The sequence below is a fragment of the Erinaceus europaeus genome, chromosome 16 (genome assembly GCF_950295315.1).
Source record: "Erinaceus europaeus chromosome 16, mEriEur2.1, whole genome shotgun sequence".
NCBI lineage: Eukaryota > Metazoa > Chordata > Mammalia > Eulipotyphla > Erinaceidae > Erinaceus > Erinaceus europaeus.
In genome coordinates, this window is record NC_080177.1 from 20,733,647 (window position 1) to 20,751,309 (window position 17,663).

Below are 17,663 nucleotides of genomic sequence, written 5' to 3' on the forward strand. Positions count from 1 at the left end.
ATGCTGTAGGTCTCTGTCTCCCTCTCTATCACCCACTTCCTTCTTGATTTCTGACTATCTCTATCCAATAAATAAAGATAATTTTAAAAAAGAGAGTGATTGTAAGAGAGAGAGAGAGAGAGAAGTGGGGCCAGGCTGTGGTGCACCCGGCTGAGTGCACATTACAATGCACAAGGATCCAGGTTCAAACTCCCTGCCCCCACCTGAACGCTTCACGAGTGGTGAAGCAGGGCTGCAGTTGTCTCTCTCTTCCTCTCTCCCTTTCTATCTCCCCTCTGGATTTCTCTCTGTCTCTATTAAATAAATAAATAAATAAGATGCCAGGGTTCAAATTCAGTACATCATGCTTGTGTCACCTCCAGAGTCACAGCCTTCTTTTGACCTTTTTATTTAGTCCTGATCTTTTTTGGGTTTTGTCTATAAATAATATGAGACAGGACCCTCTTCTAATTTATTTGATAAATCCCTTCTCACCAAGCCACAGGTGGAGGGTGATACCTAGGCTTGTCTCATCTTGCCTCGCCCTTGACTCACGGTCACAGCCAGCTCTGTGGCTTCCAGTAGCACTCCAGTGTGACTGACCAATCACATGCCCCTTCCTCTGCCTTCCCTTACAGACTGCAGGTTCAGTACCTCAAATCCACACCTTTCTCTGGCTGTATCAAGAGCATCACTTCCTCTCAAGCTGCACTAGAAATTTCAGTTTATTTTAAAAAGTATTTTATTATTTACTTATTTACCAGAGCACTCCTCAGCTCTGCCTTATGGGTGATGCAGGGGATTGAACCTGGGACCTTGTAGCTTCAGGCATGAGTCTATTTGCATAATCATTATGTTATCTACCCCTGGCCCAAATTTTTATTATTTTTTTATTTTTATTTTTTTAAATATTTTGTTTATTAATGAGAAAGACAGGAGGAGAGGGAAAGAACCAGATATCAGCCCGGAATATGTGCTGTTGGGGCTTGAACTCAGGACCTCATACTTGACAGTTCAGTGCTTTATCCACTGAGCCATCTCCTAGATCACCACCCAAATTTTTATTTTTAAACACACACACACACACACACACACACATGCACACGCACACACACACGCACACGATAGAGATAAATATATGCTGGGGATTGAACCTGAGTTCTCTGAGCCTCAGGCATGAAAGACTTGGATAATCATTATGATGTCTCCCAAGCCCTAGTCATTTATTTTTACAGGTTAGTTATTAATAAGAAAGAGAGGTGGCCTAGTGGATTAAGCATTAGACTCTCAAGCATGAGATCCTGAGTTCAATCCCCGGCAGCACATGTACCGGAGTGATGCCTGGTTCTTTCTCTCTCTCTTCTTACTTTCCAATAAATAAATAAATAAACAAATAAATACATGAAGTAGAGTAGCACTCTGGCACATTTGACGCTTGGGAGAGAACTCAAGACTTTATGCTTTCAAGTCTCATGTTCTACCTTCTAGGCTATTTCTTGGGCTGTTAGTTTACTTATAATTTCTGTCATCACTGGTGCTTCACTACTCTGGGCTGACTTTTTCAGATACAGACAGAGACAGAGAGAGGAAAAAACATCAAAGCTTCCCTCAATGCAGTGGGGACCAGGCTTGGACTGAGGTCACACATTACATAAAGCAGGCATACTACCCAGGTGAGCTATTTTGCTGGTCCCAGAATTAGTTTAAACAAAACAGTACTTCTCTTTCTCCCTCCACTATCCCTGTGATATACCACTGCTAACTCTTAAATATCTCTAGCTTCAGTGTGGTCCTTTCTATTTCTTTTTAGGATTTTATTTATTAATGAGAAAAAAATAGGAGGAAAGAATCAGACATCACTATGGTGGAACATATGCTGCTGGGTATTGAACTCAGGACCTCATGCTTGAAAGTCCAATACTTTATCCTCTGAGCCACCTCCTGGAAGTATAGTCCCTTCTATTCCCATTGCTATTCCTCCTTCCGTTCTTACTATTGACATTGATTGATGTAAAAGATTATTATTTGTACCTAGAGGGCCTCAGAGTTGATGTGAGTTGTGTCATTGAATTAGTAGCAGGCCAGGTCTAGAATCTGAGTTTTTTTTCTTTCTTTTAAAGATTTTATTCATTCCTTAAGAAGGGGAGGAGGAGAAAGAAACAGAGAGCCAGACATCAGTGTGGTACACGTGTTGCTGGGGATTGAACTCAGGACCTCATGCTTGAGAGTTCAGTGCTTTATTCACTGCGCCACCTCCTGGACCACTCCAGGTTTTCATTCTTTTCTTGGGGACTGCCTGACAATTTTAAATACATTGTAATTCAGTCTGTACATTAATGCTGGGCAAATCTTCAGAGAAGCAATGACTCTCATTGAAAGTTCTTGGTTTAGTTTTCCAGGTCTCCACAGTCAGGGCTCAAGTGACATTTTAACTTTGTCTTCCTCTTGACCTCGGGGGCTTAGAAGGTCTCTGAACAGGACTCTCCCACCCCCTCCTTTCTTTTTTTTTTTTTTAATTATTTCTTTATTGGGGAATTAATGTTTTACATTCAACAGTAAATACAATAGTTTGTACATGCATAACATTCCCCAGTTTCCCATTTAACAATATCTTTCTTTCTTATTGCCATCAGTGTTATCACTGGGGCTCAGTGCCAGCACAACAAATCCACCACTACTGGAAGTCATTCTCCCTCACCCCTCCTTTTTTTTTTTTTTTTTTTTTGACAGGACAGAGAGAAATTGAGAGGAAAGAGGGAGATAGAGAGACAACTACAGTGGGGACTGGGGATTTGAACCCTGGTCTTTGGGCTTGGTAAAAGTGCATGCTCAGTTGGAGTGTGCCATCATCAAGGCTAGAATCATGATTTTTAAAAATGGAGAGAGGAGGGGAAGACAGAGAGGAGGAGAGAAAGATAGACATCTGTAGACCAGCTTCACCGCCTGTGAAGTGATTCCTCTGCAGGTGGGGAACCGGGGCTCAAACCAGGATCCTTACACTGGTCCTTGTGCTTTGCGCCACATGTGCTTAACCTGCTATGCTACTGCCCAACGCCCCCCTCCCCCCCCCTTTTTTTTAACAGGGCACTACTGATCAACTCTGGCTTATGGCGGTTGGTGGGGACTAAACCTGGGCTTTGGAGCCTCAGGAATGAGAATTTCTTTCCATAACTATTATGCTATCTACCCCTGCCACTTTCTTTATCTTTTAAATAATTGTCTATTAACAGACTATTTTCCTTTTTAATTTTATTTACATTTTTTAAAATTATCTTTATTTATTGTATAGAGATAGCCAGAAATTGAGAGGGAGAGATAAAAAGGGAGAGAGAGAGAGACACCTGCAGCACTGCTTCACCACTCGCAAAGCTTCCCCCCTGTAGGTGAGGACTAGAAGCTTGAACCCTGGTCCTTATGCATTTTAACATGTGCGCTCAACCAGGTGTGCCATCACCTACCCCCTCCTTTTTATTTTTTAAAGATTTTATTTGTTAATGAATGGAATAAGAAGAGGGAGAGAAGGGGGTCGGGTGTATCACAGCGGGTTAAGCACAAACGTGTAAGGGCCGGGTAAGGATCCAGGTTTGAACTCCTGCTCCTTACCTGCAGGGGAGTCGCTTCACAGATGGTGATGCAGGTCTGCAGGTGTCTTTCTTTCCCTCCCCCTCTCTGTCTTCTCCTCCTCTCTCCATTTCTGTCCTATCCAACAACGATGACATCAATAATAACAATAACTACAACAACAAAGAAAAAAAAGGGCAAAAAAAGGGAAAATAAATATTTTTTAAAAAGAGAAAAAAAAGAGGGAAAGAGAATCGGACATCACTTTGGTACATATACTTCCAGGGACTGGACTTGGTATCTCATGCTTGAGAATTCAACACTATCCACTGGGCTATCTCTCAAGACCACGGAACGTTGATGCAAGTTAACTCCCAGACACGTATTATTTCAGTAGTTTGAGCCTTCTTTTTTTAAAAAAAAAAAAAATTTATTTATTTATTTCCTTTTTGTTGCCCTTGTTTTTATTATTGTTGTAGTTATCATTGTTGTTGTTATTGATGTCGTCGTTGTTGGACAGAACAGAGAGAAATGGAGAGAGGAGGGGAAGACAGAGAGGGGAGAGAAAGATAGACACCTGCAGACCTGCTTCACCTCCTGTGAAGCGACTCCCCTGCAGGTGGGGAGCTGGGGGCTCGAACCGGGATCCTCATGCTGTTGCGCCACGTGAGCTTAACCCACTGCACTACCTTGGAACTCCCTAGTTTGAGCCTTCTATCCCATGTGAGCTGATGTTGTCTTTACCTATCTGTCTCAGACTTTGCAGTTGACTGCTCCATGATCCATTCCGCTCTAGAAGACTGGAAATCCAATGAGTGATCTCATCCATGAACCTGTGATTGGTTCAGGGGTGGGCATGGGGCACATTTTTGGGCCACAGCACAACAGGGGAAGGCTGTTGAGCAGATTCTTGGAAAAGGTTCCCACATCTTACAAGCAGTTATGGAAGAAACAGTCTTTTCTGGCTCTGGATATCACCCTAGTCACCTTCCTCTCAGCATGACAAAGTCAGTAGAAAAGACCTGGGATCTGGAGAATATTACGAGGCTCTAATCTACCAATCCCAGAGGCTGCCTTGACTCTGGACTGCCTATTATGAAATGTAATACATCAACTGTCTTGATTTCAAGGGATATATATATATATATATTTATGATTCATAGTAGGCTACAAATTGCTTGATTACAAGAATAGTTGCACACCACATCTACTACCTAATTTATTTATTTATTTAACCAGAGCACTGCTCAGCTCTGGCTTATGGTGGTGCGGGGGATTGAACCTGGGACTTTGGAGCCTCAGGCACGAGAGTCTCTTTGCATAACCATTATGCTATCTACCCTCAGCCTTCTACTACCTAATTTCTATGCCCCAACCCTCCTTTTCTGATACTGTTTTTCAACTTCTGCCTGAGAGTGTGATCATCCCACATTCATCCTTCTGTTTCTGACTTATTTCACATAACATGAATTTTTCAAGGTCCATCCAAGATTGGCTGAAAACGGTGAAGTCACCATTTTTTACAGCTGAGTAGTATTCCATTGTGTATATAGACCACAACTTGCTCAGCCACTCATCTGTTGTTGGACACCTGGGTTGCTTCCAGGTTTTGGCTATTACAAATTGTGCTGCCAAGAACATATGTGTACACAGATCTTTTTGGATGGATGTGTTGGGTTCCTTAGGATATATCCCCAGGAGAGGAATTGCAGGGTCATAGGGTAGGTCCATTACTAGCCTTCTGAGAGTTCTCCAGACTGTTCTCCACAGAAGTTGGGCCAAGTGACATTCCCACCAGCAGTGCAGGAGGGTTCCTTTGACCCCACACCCTCTCCAGCATTTGCTGCTGTTACCTTTTCTGATGTATGACATTCTCACAGGAGTGAAGTGGTATCTCATTGTTGCCTCTATTTGCATTTCTCTGACATCAAGGGCTGTATTTAAAGTTCTAGCATACAATTAATATCTACATGTATGTACATATATTTCTGAGATATAACTGACAAAAGCACTTGTAAAATCTGAAGTTTTTCTCATACTAATTTAGAGGTACCAAAATACAGCTTAAATAGATTAAATAATTTGTTCAGGTCATTTGGTTTCTCAGTTATGCCAAATTCTAGACAGACCACTACCCTTTGTTTCACATTCTTGTCTGTGACTGCCTTGTCAATTGGGGAATCCAATAATACTGGGGAGTGAAGAGGAAAGAAGACAGTGATCCACTCCTGTGCTTAGCCCAGCAATAACACCAATACAGTACCCAGTGTCCAGGACTGGAATTCCTTCTCCACTTAATCCTGGGTGATTGTGGTACCTACCTCTGATGCTGCCAGGGTTCTGAGTCCTTCAGAAATATATTTTCAAATATTTTACTATTTACTTATTTAGGATAGAGATAGAAATTGAGGGGGGTGGTGGGTAGAGAGAGACACCTGCAGTACTACTTCACCACTTGTGAAGTTTTCTCCCTGCAAGTGAGGGGCTTGAACCCAGGCCCTTGCACGCTGTAATGTGTACCATTGTACACCTACCAGGTGTACCATTGCCTGGTCCCAGAAATACATTTTTAAGTGCATCTTATTTCCTGGGAAATAAGATGATAACATTTGTGATCCCTTGAAAAGCAAAACAAACAACAACAACAACAAAAAATACTGTGATGGTACCATATCTCAGAAATAGATGAAAATGAAAACTCAAAAAATGTTCCTTGTTAGGGCTGAGAGACAGCATAATAGTTATGTACAAAGATTTTCATGTCTGAGGCACCAAGGGTCCCAGGTTCAATCCTTAGCACCACCATAAGCCAGAATTTGGTAAAAACACACAAACAAATAAATACATATAAATAAATAAAATCCTTATTTAGGGGGCCTAATCTCCTTGTGTTCTGCAGTTTGCTACCTAAAGGCCCAGTAGACTGGGGGCCTGTGATAATCATGTAGCGGGAAGTATTCAGGTACCAGGCAGGGCTGGTATCTGGTGCGAAGCTGTATCCCTCTTATCCTATGGTTTTGTCAATGTTTCCTTTTCATAAATAAAAAATTAAAGAAAAAAAAGTTGTAAGTGGAAAAGTCCCTTGTTGACAAAATAAGATGCCAAGGGGCTAAGTGGTGACACACCTAATTGAGTACACACAAGGACCTGGGTTCAAGCCCCAACCCCCACCTGAGGATAAGGAGAACGTCATAAGCAGTGAACCAGATCTGGAGGTATCTTCCTCTCTCTCTCTCTCCCTCCCCTCTCTCAATTTCTGTCCTAGGTAATAATAATAAATCAGCCAGGGACAGTGGATTTGTTCTGTAGGCACTGAACCCTGGCGATAACCCAGGTGGCAAGGATGAGGGGCTAGATAGCATGGTTATGCAAACAGACTCTCATGCCTGAGGCTACAAGCTCCCAGGTTCATTCCCACATACCATCATAAGTCAGGGCTGAGCAGTGCTCTGGTAAAAGAAAAAAAAAATCAAAACGCCAAAAGCAGAGCATAAAACCATGCAAGAGTTCCTGGTATACTAGCAGCCTTGTGCAACTACACCATGAAGTGAATCCTATCTAGCATACACACACTCAGCAGTTGCCTGTATTTTTTCATTCTTGTCTGGAGTACTGAGAATATTCCAGGCATTGTTCTAAGTGAGGGAAATTCCAGAAAGGGGCATTCATTCAATGATATTGAGTGTCTACTATATAAAATGCCTTGTTCTAAGTCCTGGGGATACATTTGTGCTGGGAAGAGACCAGGGACATAGACTGAAGAGAGTGGGAGAGACAGCATAATGGTTATACACATACACTCATGTCTGAGGCTCCAACGCCTCACGTTCAATTCCCTGCAGCACCATAAGTCAGGGCTGAATTAAGTGCTCTAGAAAAACAAAACAAACAAAAAAAGCATTGAAACAGTAAAAATATTAGACAGTAATAAGTATTGACCAAAAGTTAACAGACCATGTAATCTATCTAATGGTGACTGGGTTTCATATTCCGAGTTAGGAAGCTCCTCTGTGAGACGGTATGAAAATAGGTCAGTGGTCTGGGAGATGGATAAAGCACTGAACTCTCAAGCATGAGGTCCTGAGTTCAAGCCCCAGCCAGCACATGTACTCTATCCTCCTATCTTTCTCACTAATAAATAAAATCTTAAAAAAGGAAGGAAGAAAGAAAGAAAATAGGTCAAATCCTGCTCCGCAGGAAGGAAGAGGACGCCATGAGGAGGGTTACCCTTGAGTCTGGGAAACTGGGCTTTCAACAAGGCTGAGGGGGGAGAGTGGGAAGAGTTTGTAGGGGTCAGAGTGAACAGAGATGAGTAAGGGGGGTGGGGGAGAGAAGTCACGGGAGACAGCAGGGCGCAGCAAGCAAACGAGGGTCCAAACCATCACTTCCTTTTGGTAGATGGACCGAGAGCAAAGAGGGGCACGCAGTGTCCGGGAGAAGGTCCTGGCCGGAGCCCAGGCTGGGGAAGAGGCGGCACGCAGCCAGGCGAGAGGTGAGGGGAAGGCAGGTGGGCGGCACCGTGTCCGCAGGCGCTGCCTGCGGCTCGCGCCTCACCGCTTCCCTGCGAGCCCCGCCCGCGCAGGTGAGTGGGCGGCGGTGGCGGCGGGCGGGGCGGGGCGGGGCCACTCTCCCGCGCCGACGTGGCCGGCGACGCAGTTGGCCGCGCACGTGTCTGGCCCCAGACACTGGGGGTTGGAGGGGCGGGACGCCGGGGGTCTCGGGCTCGTCGGGGCCATTCGAGAGCCCGGCGCCAGCTGGCCGCGTGCCTGCCGTCGGCGGGAACAGATGGGCCGGGCGCTGGGGGACTGGGTGACGGCGAGGAGGGGGGCGGCCGGCGGGCGCGCGCGCTGGCCGCGTGCACGCGCCGGAACGGGGGCGCGCGGGGCGCGGCGGGGCGGGGATGGGGGCGGGGTGGGGACAGCCCTTTCCCAGGCGGTAGCGGGGCGGTGTCGCTGTTGCCCTTTTAAGCCGCGGGGCCGCCGCCTCCTGCCGGCGGAGTCGGTTACAAAGACAGCAGCCGCCTCGCAGCCGCCCGCCGAGGCCTCGGCGCCCCCCTCGCCATTTTCCAAGCCGCCCTCGGACGCGGGCCGCGGCGGCGGGCAGAGGCGGAGCCGCGAGAGCGCAGCCCGGGCTGGCCCCGCGGGGCGGTCGCGGCCGTGACGGCGGCTCCGGGCTCGGCTCCCCTTTCCTCACTCCTCCCGCCGGAGATGAGGGGAAGATGTCCGTGTCAGGTCTCAAGGCCGAGCTGAAGTTCCTGGCGTCCATCTTCGACAAGAACCACGAGCGGTTCCGCATCGTCAGCTGGAAGCTGGACGAGCTGCACTGCCAGTTCCTGCTGCCGTCGCCGCCGGCGTCCCCGGGCCGCCCGCACTCGCCGCCGCCGCCGCCGCTCACTCTGCACTGCAACATCACGGTGAGGCGCTGGCCGCGGCCCCCGGGGCGGAGAGGGGCGCCCCGGGCCCGGGACAAAGAGGAGCCCGGCTCCGGGAGGCCCCAGCGCCCCCCCGGGCCGGCGGTTCCTTGCGCGGCGCTCCGGCGGGAAGGTCGGACGGCGAGTGTCTGCGGGGACCGGCGGCCGCGGTGTGCGCGCCCCGGGGTGGGCTCGCCGCTCACGGGCCATGGCCGCCCGCAGCCGGTTTGCTCGGGGGCCGCGGCGCGGCGCGCCGGCTCTGCTCCGGCTGCTGTTGGAGCCCCGGCGGGGCGGGGCGGTGCGGGGGACGGCCGTTCACGCCTCTTTCTGCGGCCGGCGGCCCCCCGCCCCCCGATAAGTTTGTCGTCGGGGGGGAAAGTAGCTTGGGGAGCGGACGCGGGGGAGCGAGGGGAGGTGGGGATGCAGCCCCGGGGCCGTTTGGCCGAGCCCCTCCCTTCCTGCCGGTGCGAAGTTGGCGAAAGGCGGGTCGGGCAGCCGATGCGGGTGGGGGGACCCCGAGTAGCCCCTCACTCCCCAGTGGGGGGACCCTGAACCCCGCGACCCGGGCGGAGGAGCCATGTGCCCCAAGGCGGCCGCCCTGGGAGATCCTCCTTCGGTCACAAAAGCCTACATCTTAAGTCACTTTGAAAGCTCGCACTTTCGGTTAAACTGAAAGTTCACCCCCAAATAAGTGCTGAAGTTTAGTTTTGTTTTGTTGTCTTAATGAAAGGATGTCAACCGGGAATCTCCCGAGCCTCCCTGGCAGTAAAGACCGTCGTACCAACTGCTGTCCTGCCTTCCCGGGACCTTGACTTCTTTGGAGGGGAAAAAAATCATGTATTTATTGGATTTTGACAGAAAAACCAAGAGGGAAGCGGGAGATAGAGAAGGAATGAAAGACATCTACACTCCTGAAGTGTTTCCCCCTCCCCGCAGGACGGGACCCGTACTTGAAAGCAGGTCTCTGGGCACTGTAACATGTCAATCAAGTGTGCCACTTCCTGGCCCCAGGATTCTGCTTTATTTTATTTTATTTTATTCTATTTTACTGAGATAGAAACACCAGAGTACTGCTCAACTCTGGTTTTATGGTGGTGCTGGGGATTGAACCTGGAGCCTCAAAGCCTCATACATGAAAGTCTTACATAACCATTATGCTGTCTCCCCAGTCCTCAGGATTCCATATATATATATATATGCTTATATATATATATGAGATTAATTTATCTTTTAACTTTTATTTAATATACCATTTAACTTTATACTTTATTTAATTTACCATTTAACTTTATACTTTATTTAATTTACCAGAGCACTGCTCAGCTCTGGTTTATGGTGGTGGGAGGATTGAACCTGGGATTTTGGAGCTTCAGGCATGAGAGTCTGCATAACCATTATGCTGTCTGCTCCTGTCCTTAACTTTACTTATTTATTTAATTTCATAGGGTAGAGAAACTAAGTGAGAAAGGGCATGAAGGGAAGAGAGACAGACACATGCAGCAGTGTTTTGATACTCAAGTTTTCTTTTTTTTTTATTATACTAGAGCACTGCTCAGCTCTGGTTTATGGTGTGCAGGATTGAAAGAGTAAGATTTTGGAGCCTCAGGCATGAGAATCTCTTTGCATAACCATTATGCTACCTACCCCCCCCACACCTTTTTTTTTTTTTTCCCCATACACCTTTTTAAATTTATTTATTGGATAGAGATAGCCAGAAATAGGGAAGGGGAGATAGAGAGGGAGACATCTACAACACTGTTTCACCACTTGCAAAGATTTTGCCCTGCAGGTGGGGACCAGGGGCTCGAACCAGGGTCCTTGCACCACACTGTAACGTGCACTCACCCAGGTGTGCCACCACCCGAACCCCCCCTTAAAAAAAAAAAAAAAACAACCTGGCCAGGCATACCTGGTGAAGTGCTCACATTGCAATACATGAAGACCTGGGTTCAAGCCCCTGGTTCCCACCTGCACAGGGGGAAAGCTTCACAAGTGGTGAAGCAGGGCTGCAGGTGTCTCACTCTCTCCCTCTCAACTTCTCTATGTGTGTGTATATATAAATAAAATATTTAAAAAATAAAAAAACCAACCAAGATGCCTCAAATTTAATTTATATAGTATTGGATAGAGACAGAAATTTAGAAGGGAAGGGGTGATAGAGAGGGAAAGAGACAGACAAATGCAGCCTTGCCTCCACCTTTCAGGTAGGGATGGGGGATTGAACCTGAGTTCTTGCACAGTCATGTGTGCGCTTAACCAGGTGCACTACCGGCTGGCCCCAAACGAAATTTCTTTTTTAAACATTTTTTATTATTGGATAGAGACAAATTAAGAGGGGGAGGGGAGCTAGAGAGACACACCTGCAGTCCTGCTTCACCACTCATGAAGCTTTACCCTGCAGGTGGGGATCAGGGGCTTGAACCTGGGTCCTTGCACACTGTAATGTGAGTGCTTAACCAGGTGCACCATCACCTGGCCTCAACAAAATTTCTTTTTAAATAGGATTATGACCCCACCAGGTGTCTTTCATCTGACCCTTCAGTTAAGCTAGAGGGTACTCGAGGGCATGCAGTGTGCCTGGTACTGGGGAGTTTCTAGAGACCACAAAATCGTGACTGTTCGTCACAATAGTTGTTCGAATGTCTGGAGGAGAAAATGTGTATTTCCAAAACCCAGCTCAACCCAATATGCTTGAAGTGGTGCACTGAGGAGAGAACTATTAACCCTCGTAAGTGTTTTGTTCTAGCTGTAGGTGGTGTGAAACTGGGCAGGTCAGGCCTTACTTTCAGAACTCAGTCCTCTTGGGGAAAGAGTGTCCTACAAGAAAGTGTGACCAAGTGCTCTGGTATTGTGGAAGTCAAAGGAAACAGTTGATTTTGACTGAGGTGCAGGGCAGGGCTCACAGAGGCTTTGTGGAGAAACTGGCAGAATTTTGGAAGAAGGAGGGGCCATCCAAGAAGATAGGAAAACTTGAGAGAGTATTTGTTCTCGTCTCTGGAGGTTCCACTGGAGGCCGACTTTTTCAGAGAAAGAAGTAGAGAGGTATAATATCAAAGCTTCCTTCCAGGTAGAGCCTGCATCCTGAGCATGGCAAAGGAACAGCACTAAGTGAGCTATTTTGCTGACCTGAGAATGTGGTTTAAGCTTAGGAGCTATTTGTGATGAGACTTCAGAAACCCAGAATAATAGGCTAATAAGGAGAAACCTGGCAAAAATGGAAAGCAGAAAGTTGCAAAATGAAGTGATACTAACAGAACTGACTGGTGGTGGGGAGTAGATAGCATAATGGTTATGCAAAGAGACTCGTGCCTGAGCCTTCAAAGTCCCAGGTTCAGTCCGCAGCGCCACCAGAAGCCAGAGATGATCAGTGCTCTGGGAGGAAAAAAAAAAAAAAAAAGACCAGGCAACAGGACTGATTGGACCCCAGTGACTAGACTGTTCCCATAGAAGCTAGGGTATGGCCAGGAAGAGGTGGGGCTAGTTTGAATGTTGAGAGACTAATTTGACTGGGGAGCCACTAAATTACGTAGGTAAATTGGGGAAATGTGTTTCTCACTCAGGATTAGAAGTGGTCCTGTGCAGTGGGGGCAGTGTCTGCTTTTGGTTATCCCTGTGGGTGCCGCTGCTGGTGTTGTACTGGCATGTAGGGGGTACAGGGCGGTCCAGTGTCTTGTAATGTCTAGCGCAACAAAGAACTATGCCATCGCAGATATCAGCAGTGCCTCCACTGAGAACCCTGTTAGGGACTGCAAGGCCTCGGCTCCACAGATAGTAAGTGATAATCCAGATTAGGTAGTACACTAGGACACCTGGCAAAGATTGAGATGTCAGTGGGCTGTGAGACTATAATTAACATTACTCCATGTATATAAATGTGTATTAACTCTTACGGAGAAACAGAAGCATTAAGCATATGCAAAAGTAGATTAGTGGGGGGCCTGGCAGTGGTACACCCAGTTAAGTGCACGCATCACCATGCACAAGGAGCTCCTGACCTGTGGGGCGGGCGCGGCAGATGTCTTTCTCTATCCCCCCTTCCCTGTCAATTTCTCTGGCCTATCTAATAAACTGGGGGGGGGGGGGGGTGGCTAAAAGAAAGTTGGTGGAGAATCTATATGTACCAAGGCCAAACTGAATTTGGGGCCAATCTTATTCCTTTATATCCTACCTTGGGTTATCCTGAAGCAGATTTTAGATATATCACCTCATTTGTAAATATATCAGCCTGTTTCCCTAGAAGATAAAAGACTTGTGTTTTGATAAAGTTTGCACAGCTTGTTCATATCTATAACATTTTTTTTTAATTTACTTTTGTTAATGCAGACATTTATTGATAGTGACAGAGAAAGAGGGAAGGGGGAGAGAGAGATACCTGCAGCACTGCTTCACTCATGAAGCTTCCTTCCCTGTAGGTGGGGAAGCAGAGGCTTTTTAAAAAAAAATGTATTTATTAATGAGAAATATAGGAGAGAGAAAGAACTAGATATCACTCTGGTGTATGTGCTGCCAGGGATTGAACTTGGGGCTTCATGCTTGAGAGTCCAGTGCTCTATTTACTGTGCCATCTCCCAGACCACGTCTGTAGCATTTTCTTAGAGGGAAGAACATGGAAGAATTGGGAGTTGAATTTGAAATGCCAGGACCGGATTACTGTTACTATAATTTGCTATTTTTTATTTTACCAGAGCACTGCTCAGTTCTAGTTTATGATGGTGTGGGGGCTTGAACCTAGGACCTGGGAGTCTCAGGCATGAGAGTCTTTTTGCATAATCATTATGCTGTCTCCCACCCACCCCCTTTGTTAATCTCTAAAATGTAGTAACTCCTTTTTTTTTTAAAGGCAAGAGAGTGTTATGAAAGCTTTTAAATTATCTTTATTGGATAGAGACAGCCAGAAATGGAGAGGGGAGAGGGAGAGAGGGGGAGAGAGATAGACACCTGCAGCCCTGCTTTACCACTTGTGAAGCCCCCCCCAGCAGGTGGGGACGGGGCCTTGAACCTGGGTCCCTGCACACTGTAATGTGTGTACTTAACCAGTTGTGCCACCACTCAGCCCCTAAATGTAGTAAGTCTTTAAAAAGTTTGATTAAAAAAAAAAGTTTGAATCATATAACTCTTCCTCTTACATATTTAAGCCAAGACCCTATTTTTTCCTTGCTTACCAAGAAACATCCACATGCAGTTTCTATCACATTTAAGTAAGTGGTACCTCACCGATGCCAATTTCTGAATAATCCTCTAGTGAATTTGTGTCCCCTTTTGCTTTTAGCCTTGTGATTCAGCATTTTCCCCCATGTGGAATGCATCTTTCACCCCACCCCAACCTATTTTGCCAGCTTTGACCATCCCTTTTTGAGCACATTCAGCTGCTGTTGATACTTACTTCCCTTTTCTTCCCTTCTACAGTCCTTATGGTTTATAGCTTTAATTATTTTTTCTTATTTTCTAATAGTCTTGAATGTCTTTTGAAGTGGTAGGGAAGAATGTAATTATGCTTTTCATTTTCCACTTAGTAAAATAAATATTATTTATTCATTGGCGAGAGATAGCCAGAAATCGAGAGAAGGGGTGATAGAGAGGGCAGAAAGACAGAGACACCTGCCACACTGCTTCACCACTTGCAAAGCTTTTCCCTTGCAGATGGGTACCAGGGTCTCGAACCCGGGTCCTTGCACATTGCAACATGTGCGTGCACTCAACCAGTTGTGCCATCACACGGCCCCTTAGACCATTTTTCTCCCCCTTCCCTCTGATTCTACCCAATAATAAATAAATTGAAGGTAGTGCAGGGGGTTAAGTGCACGTGGTGCAAAGCACAAGGACCAGGCATAAGGATCCCAGTTTGAGCCCCAGGCTCCCCACCTGCAGGGGAGTCGCTTCACAGGCGGTGAAGCAGGTCTGCAGGTGTCTTGTCTTCCCCTCCTCTCTACAGTTCTCTCTGTCCTATCCAACAACAATGACGTCAATAATATCTACAATAAAACAAGGACAACAAAAGGGAATAAATAAATATTCAAAAATATATATTAAATTTTAAAAAAGCTGACTTCCTTGCAGAAAAATGTAAACAATGACCCAGAAGACACATGTGAATCAAATGTTTCCACAGTAATATGCTAGGAGAGAAAAAAAAGCTGGGCCCTTAACCAACTTCTGTGTTTACTGATCATGCTTTTTGCTCTGCAAGAGAGTATATGTGGAGCTTCTTTCACATTGTTAATATGAAAGCAGTGCCTCTTATGACTGAAATAATATTTAATTAACATTTTTAAAAAGTTGAATAGCACATTATTTGAAAATGCCTTAGCAGCACTTCATGGGATAAGATAGTGCTATTAATTTCTTAATTTTTCCTTTTTTTTCCGTTTCTACACTGTAACACTCCTGACCCAGCTAGGGTTATACAAAGGAAATAAGTGAACAAAACTTGAGTAAAGAGGCAAAGTTTTTTTTTTTTTTTTTTGTTCTCCTGGGGGCAGATTACCTTTCCAAATTGAACTAGAGGATCATTTGGAATATCAGAATTGTCACGTTAGTCACCTAAGTGGTACTTCCAGACCAGAGGATTTCAGTTGGCCAGTTTATAGTATCAAGTCAAATTCCTGTTCATTATCTAATCTCCCCTCACCCCTGTTTTCATGCCCTTGAAAGGATCAGGCATATGAAGAAGAAACTTCCGGTGTGCGTCTCCGTTCTTTTTAACAGGCCACTGAGCAGCTCTGTTTGATGGTGGCGCAAGGGATTGAACCTGAGACATGAGATCTCTTTGCATAACCATTAATGCTGTGTTCGCCCTCCCCCTTATGCTTTCACCTAGTGACTGGTGCATCGTTTAGTGACCTGTTTTTTTTTTTTCTTTTGTTAAACTTTTAGACCTAGAAAATGATAGTACTAGATAAATGTCAGTTATTCAAAGGGTGGGGAGATTGAAGTGTCCACTGCCAAATTTAAAGCCCTGCAGGAGAGTAAAGCAGGGGTCCCATTTTTCCAAAGCTGTGGCAACAGTGTTCTGTGTTGTCTTCTAAAATATCCAAGAAAACCATCCAGTGGTTTATGGAGATTTAGAGGTTTGAATCCTCATCTACACCTTTGAGGAGGCTTTATCTAGGTGGGGGAGATAAATAATGGTTATGCAAAAAGACTGGAGGCTCTTAAGTCTTGTTCAGTTCCCACTGCTGCAACCACCAACCAGAGATCTGGTTAAAAAAGAGGACCCAGTAGTCCGGGAGGTGGCACAGTGGTAAAGCTTTGGACTCTCAGTCATGAGGTCTCGAGTTCGATCCCCGGCAGCACATGTGCTAGAGTGATGTCTGGTTCTTTCTGCTCTTATCTTTCTCATATAAATAAAATCTTAAAAAAAAAAAAAAAAAAAAAGAGGACCTGAGTTCAAGCCCCCAGTCCTTACCTACAGAAGGGAAGCTTCACAGGTGGGGACTCATCACCCCAGCTCACTTTTTTTTTTTTTTAATATTTTTATTTTATTTATTTTTTCCCTTTTGTTGCCCTTGTTGTTTTTAATTGTTGTAGTTATTATTGTTGTCGTTGTTGTTGGATAGGACAGAGAGGGAGGGGAAGACAGAGAGGAGGAGAGAAAGATAGACACCTGCAGACCTGCTTCACCGCCTGTGAAGCGACTCCCCTGCAGGTGGGGAGCCGGGGTTCGAACCGGGATCCTTATGCCGGTCTTTGTGCTTTGCGCCACCTGCGCTTAACCCGCTGCGCTACAGCCCGACTCCCTTTTTTTTTTTTTTTTGACAGAACTCTCTGCTGAGGTAGGCCTGCCAACATTTGAGCAAAGGGCTCTCAGGCTTTCTTTCTCCCTCTCTCCTGGCCCACATATACTCTAACTTAGGTGTTCTCAATTTTCCTGAAGAAAAAAAAATAAAAAAAGACAGTGAGGTGGAGATAAAGATACCATAGCACTGCAGATTCTTCCCTAGTACATGGGGCCCAGACTTATAAAATTAAATCAGGCAAGATTCAACCATAAGACTTCCTAAGAAAAAAAAAATCCATAAGGAAATTTATTTCTCTGCACATGGATTTCAATATATTGCTTTTCTTTCCCCTGATATATTTAACTTATCACTTACTAGTGTGACAATTGCATATCTGTATTAGTGTGTATGTAAATGTGGTTAATAAAGATGTCTCTTTAAATACAGGAATCTTACCCATCTTCCTCACCAATTTGGTTTGTGGACTCTGATGACCCGAATCTGACAACAGTTTTGGAACATCTAGAAGTTACTAAGAACAATTCGGTGAGAAAATAAACCAAAAAACCCCTTTTCCAACCCCTCCCCACATGGTAATTTTATATAGAAATGTTAAGGGTTGTAATATGATAAAAGTCTGATTAATACTCCCCCCCCTTTTACATTCTGCTGTTTTCTTATAAGTGAAATCTTAATTTAGATCAAGATTTAAATTGTCTCTTTTTCATGTATTCTAAACATTTAATCAAGCAAGTTTTTGTTTTGTTTTGACAAGGGACAGTAGTCAAGTAGGAAAGTAGAAAAGGGGAAAAAAGGGGCCAGGTGATGGATGGTGCACCTAGTTAAGTGTGCACATTACAGAGAGTGAGAACCCCGCCTGCAGAGGGAAAGTCTCACAAGTGGTGAAGCAGGGCTGTCTGTCTCTTTCCTGCTCTATCTACTTCTCCCCTTTCATTTCCTGTCTCTATCCAATAATAAATAAAAAAAGATATTAC

The 17,663-nt window shown here is 45.5% G+C and overlaps 1 protein-coding gene and 1 long non-coding RNA gene across 7 annotated transcripts in view; one reads left to right on the forward strand and one right to left on the reverse strand.

Moving 5' to 3' along the window:
- LOC132533414 (uncharacterized) overlaps window positions 1-17,663 on the reverse strand; it is a 106,270-nt gene that overhangs the window by 44,089 nt on the left and 44,518 nt on the right. The window lies entirely within an intron of this gene.
- Window positions 8,396-17,663, forward strand: part of UBE2Q2 (ubiquitin conjugating enzyme E2 Q2) — a 44,928-nt gene continuing 35,660 nt past the window's right edge. For 4 of the 6 annotated variants that reach the window (XR_009545280.1, XM_060174686.1, XM_060174688.1 and 1 more), the window contains exons 1-2: window positions 8,620-8,953; window positions 17,116-17,214. Coding sequence is in view for 5 of the 6 variants with exons in the window: in XM_060174686.1 (XP_060030669.1) it covers window positions 8,759-8,953; window positions 17,116-17,214 (294 nt within the window). In the remaining variant the exon portion in view is untranslated. Of the gene's footprint in view, window positions 8,954-17,115; window positions 17,215-17,663 lie in introns of all 6 variants that reach the window. The other 2 variants (XM_060174687.1, XM_060174685.1) reach the window with 2 other exon arrangements.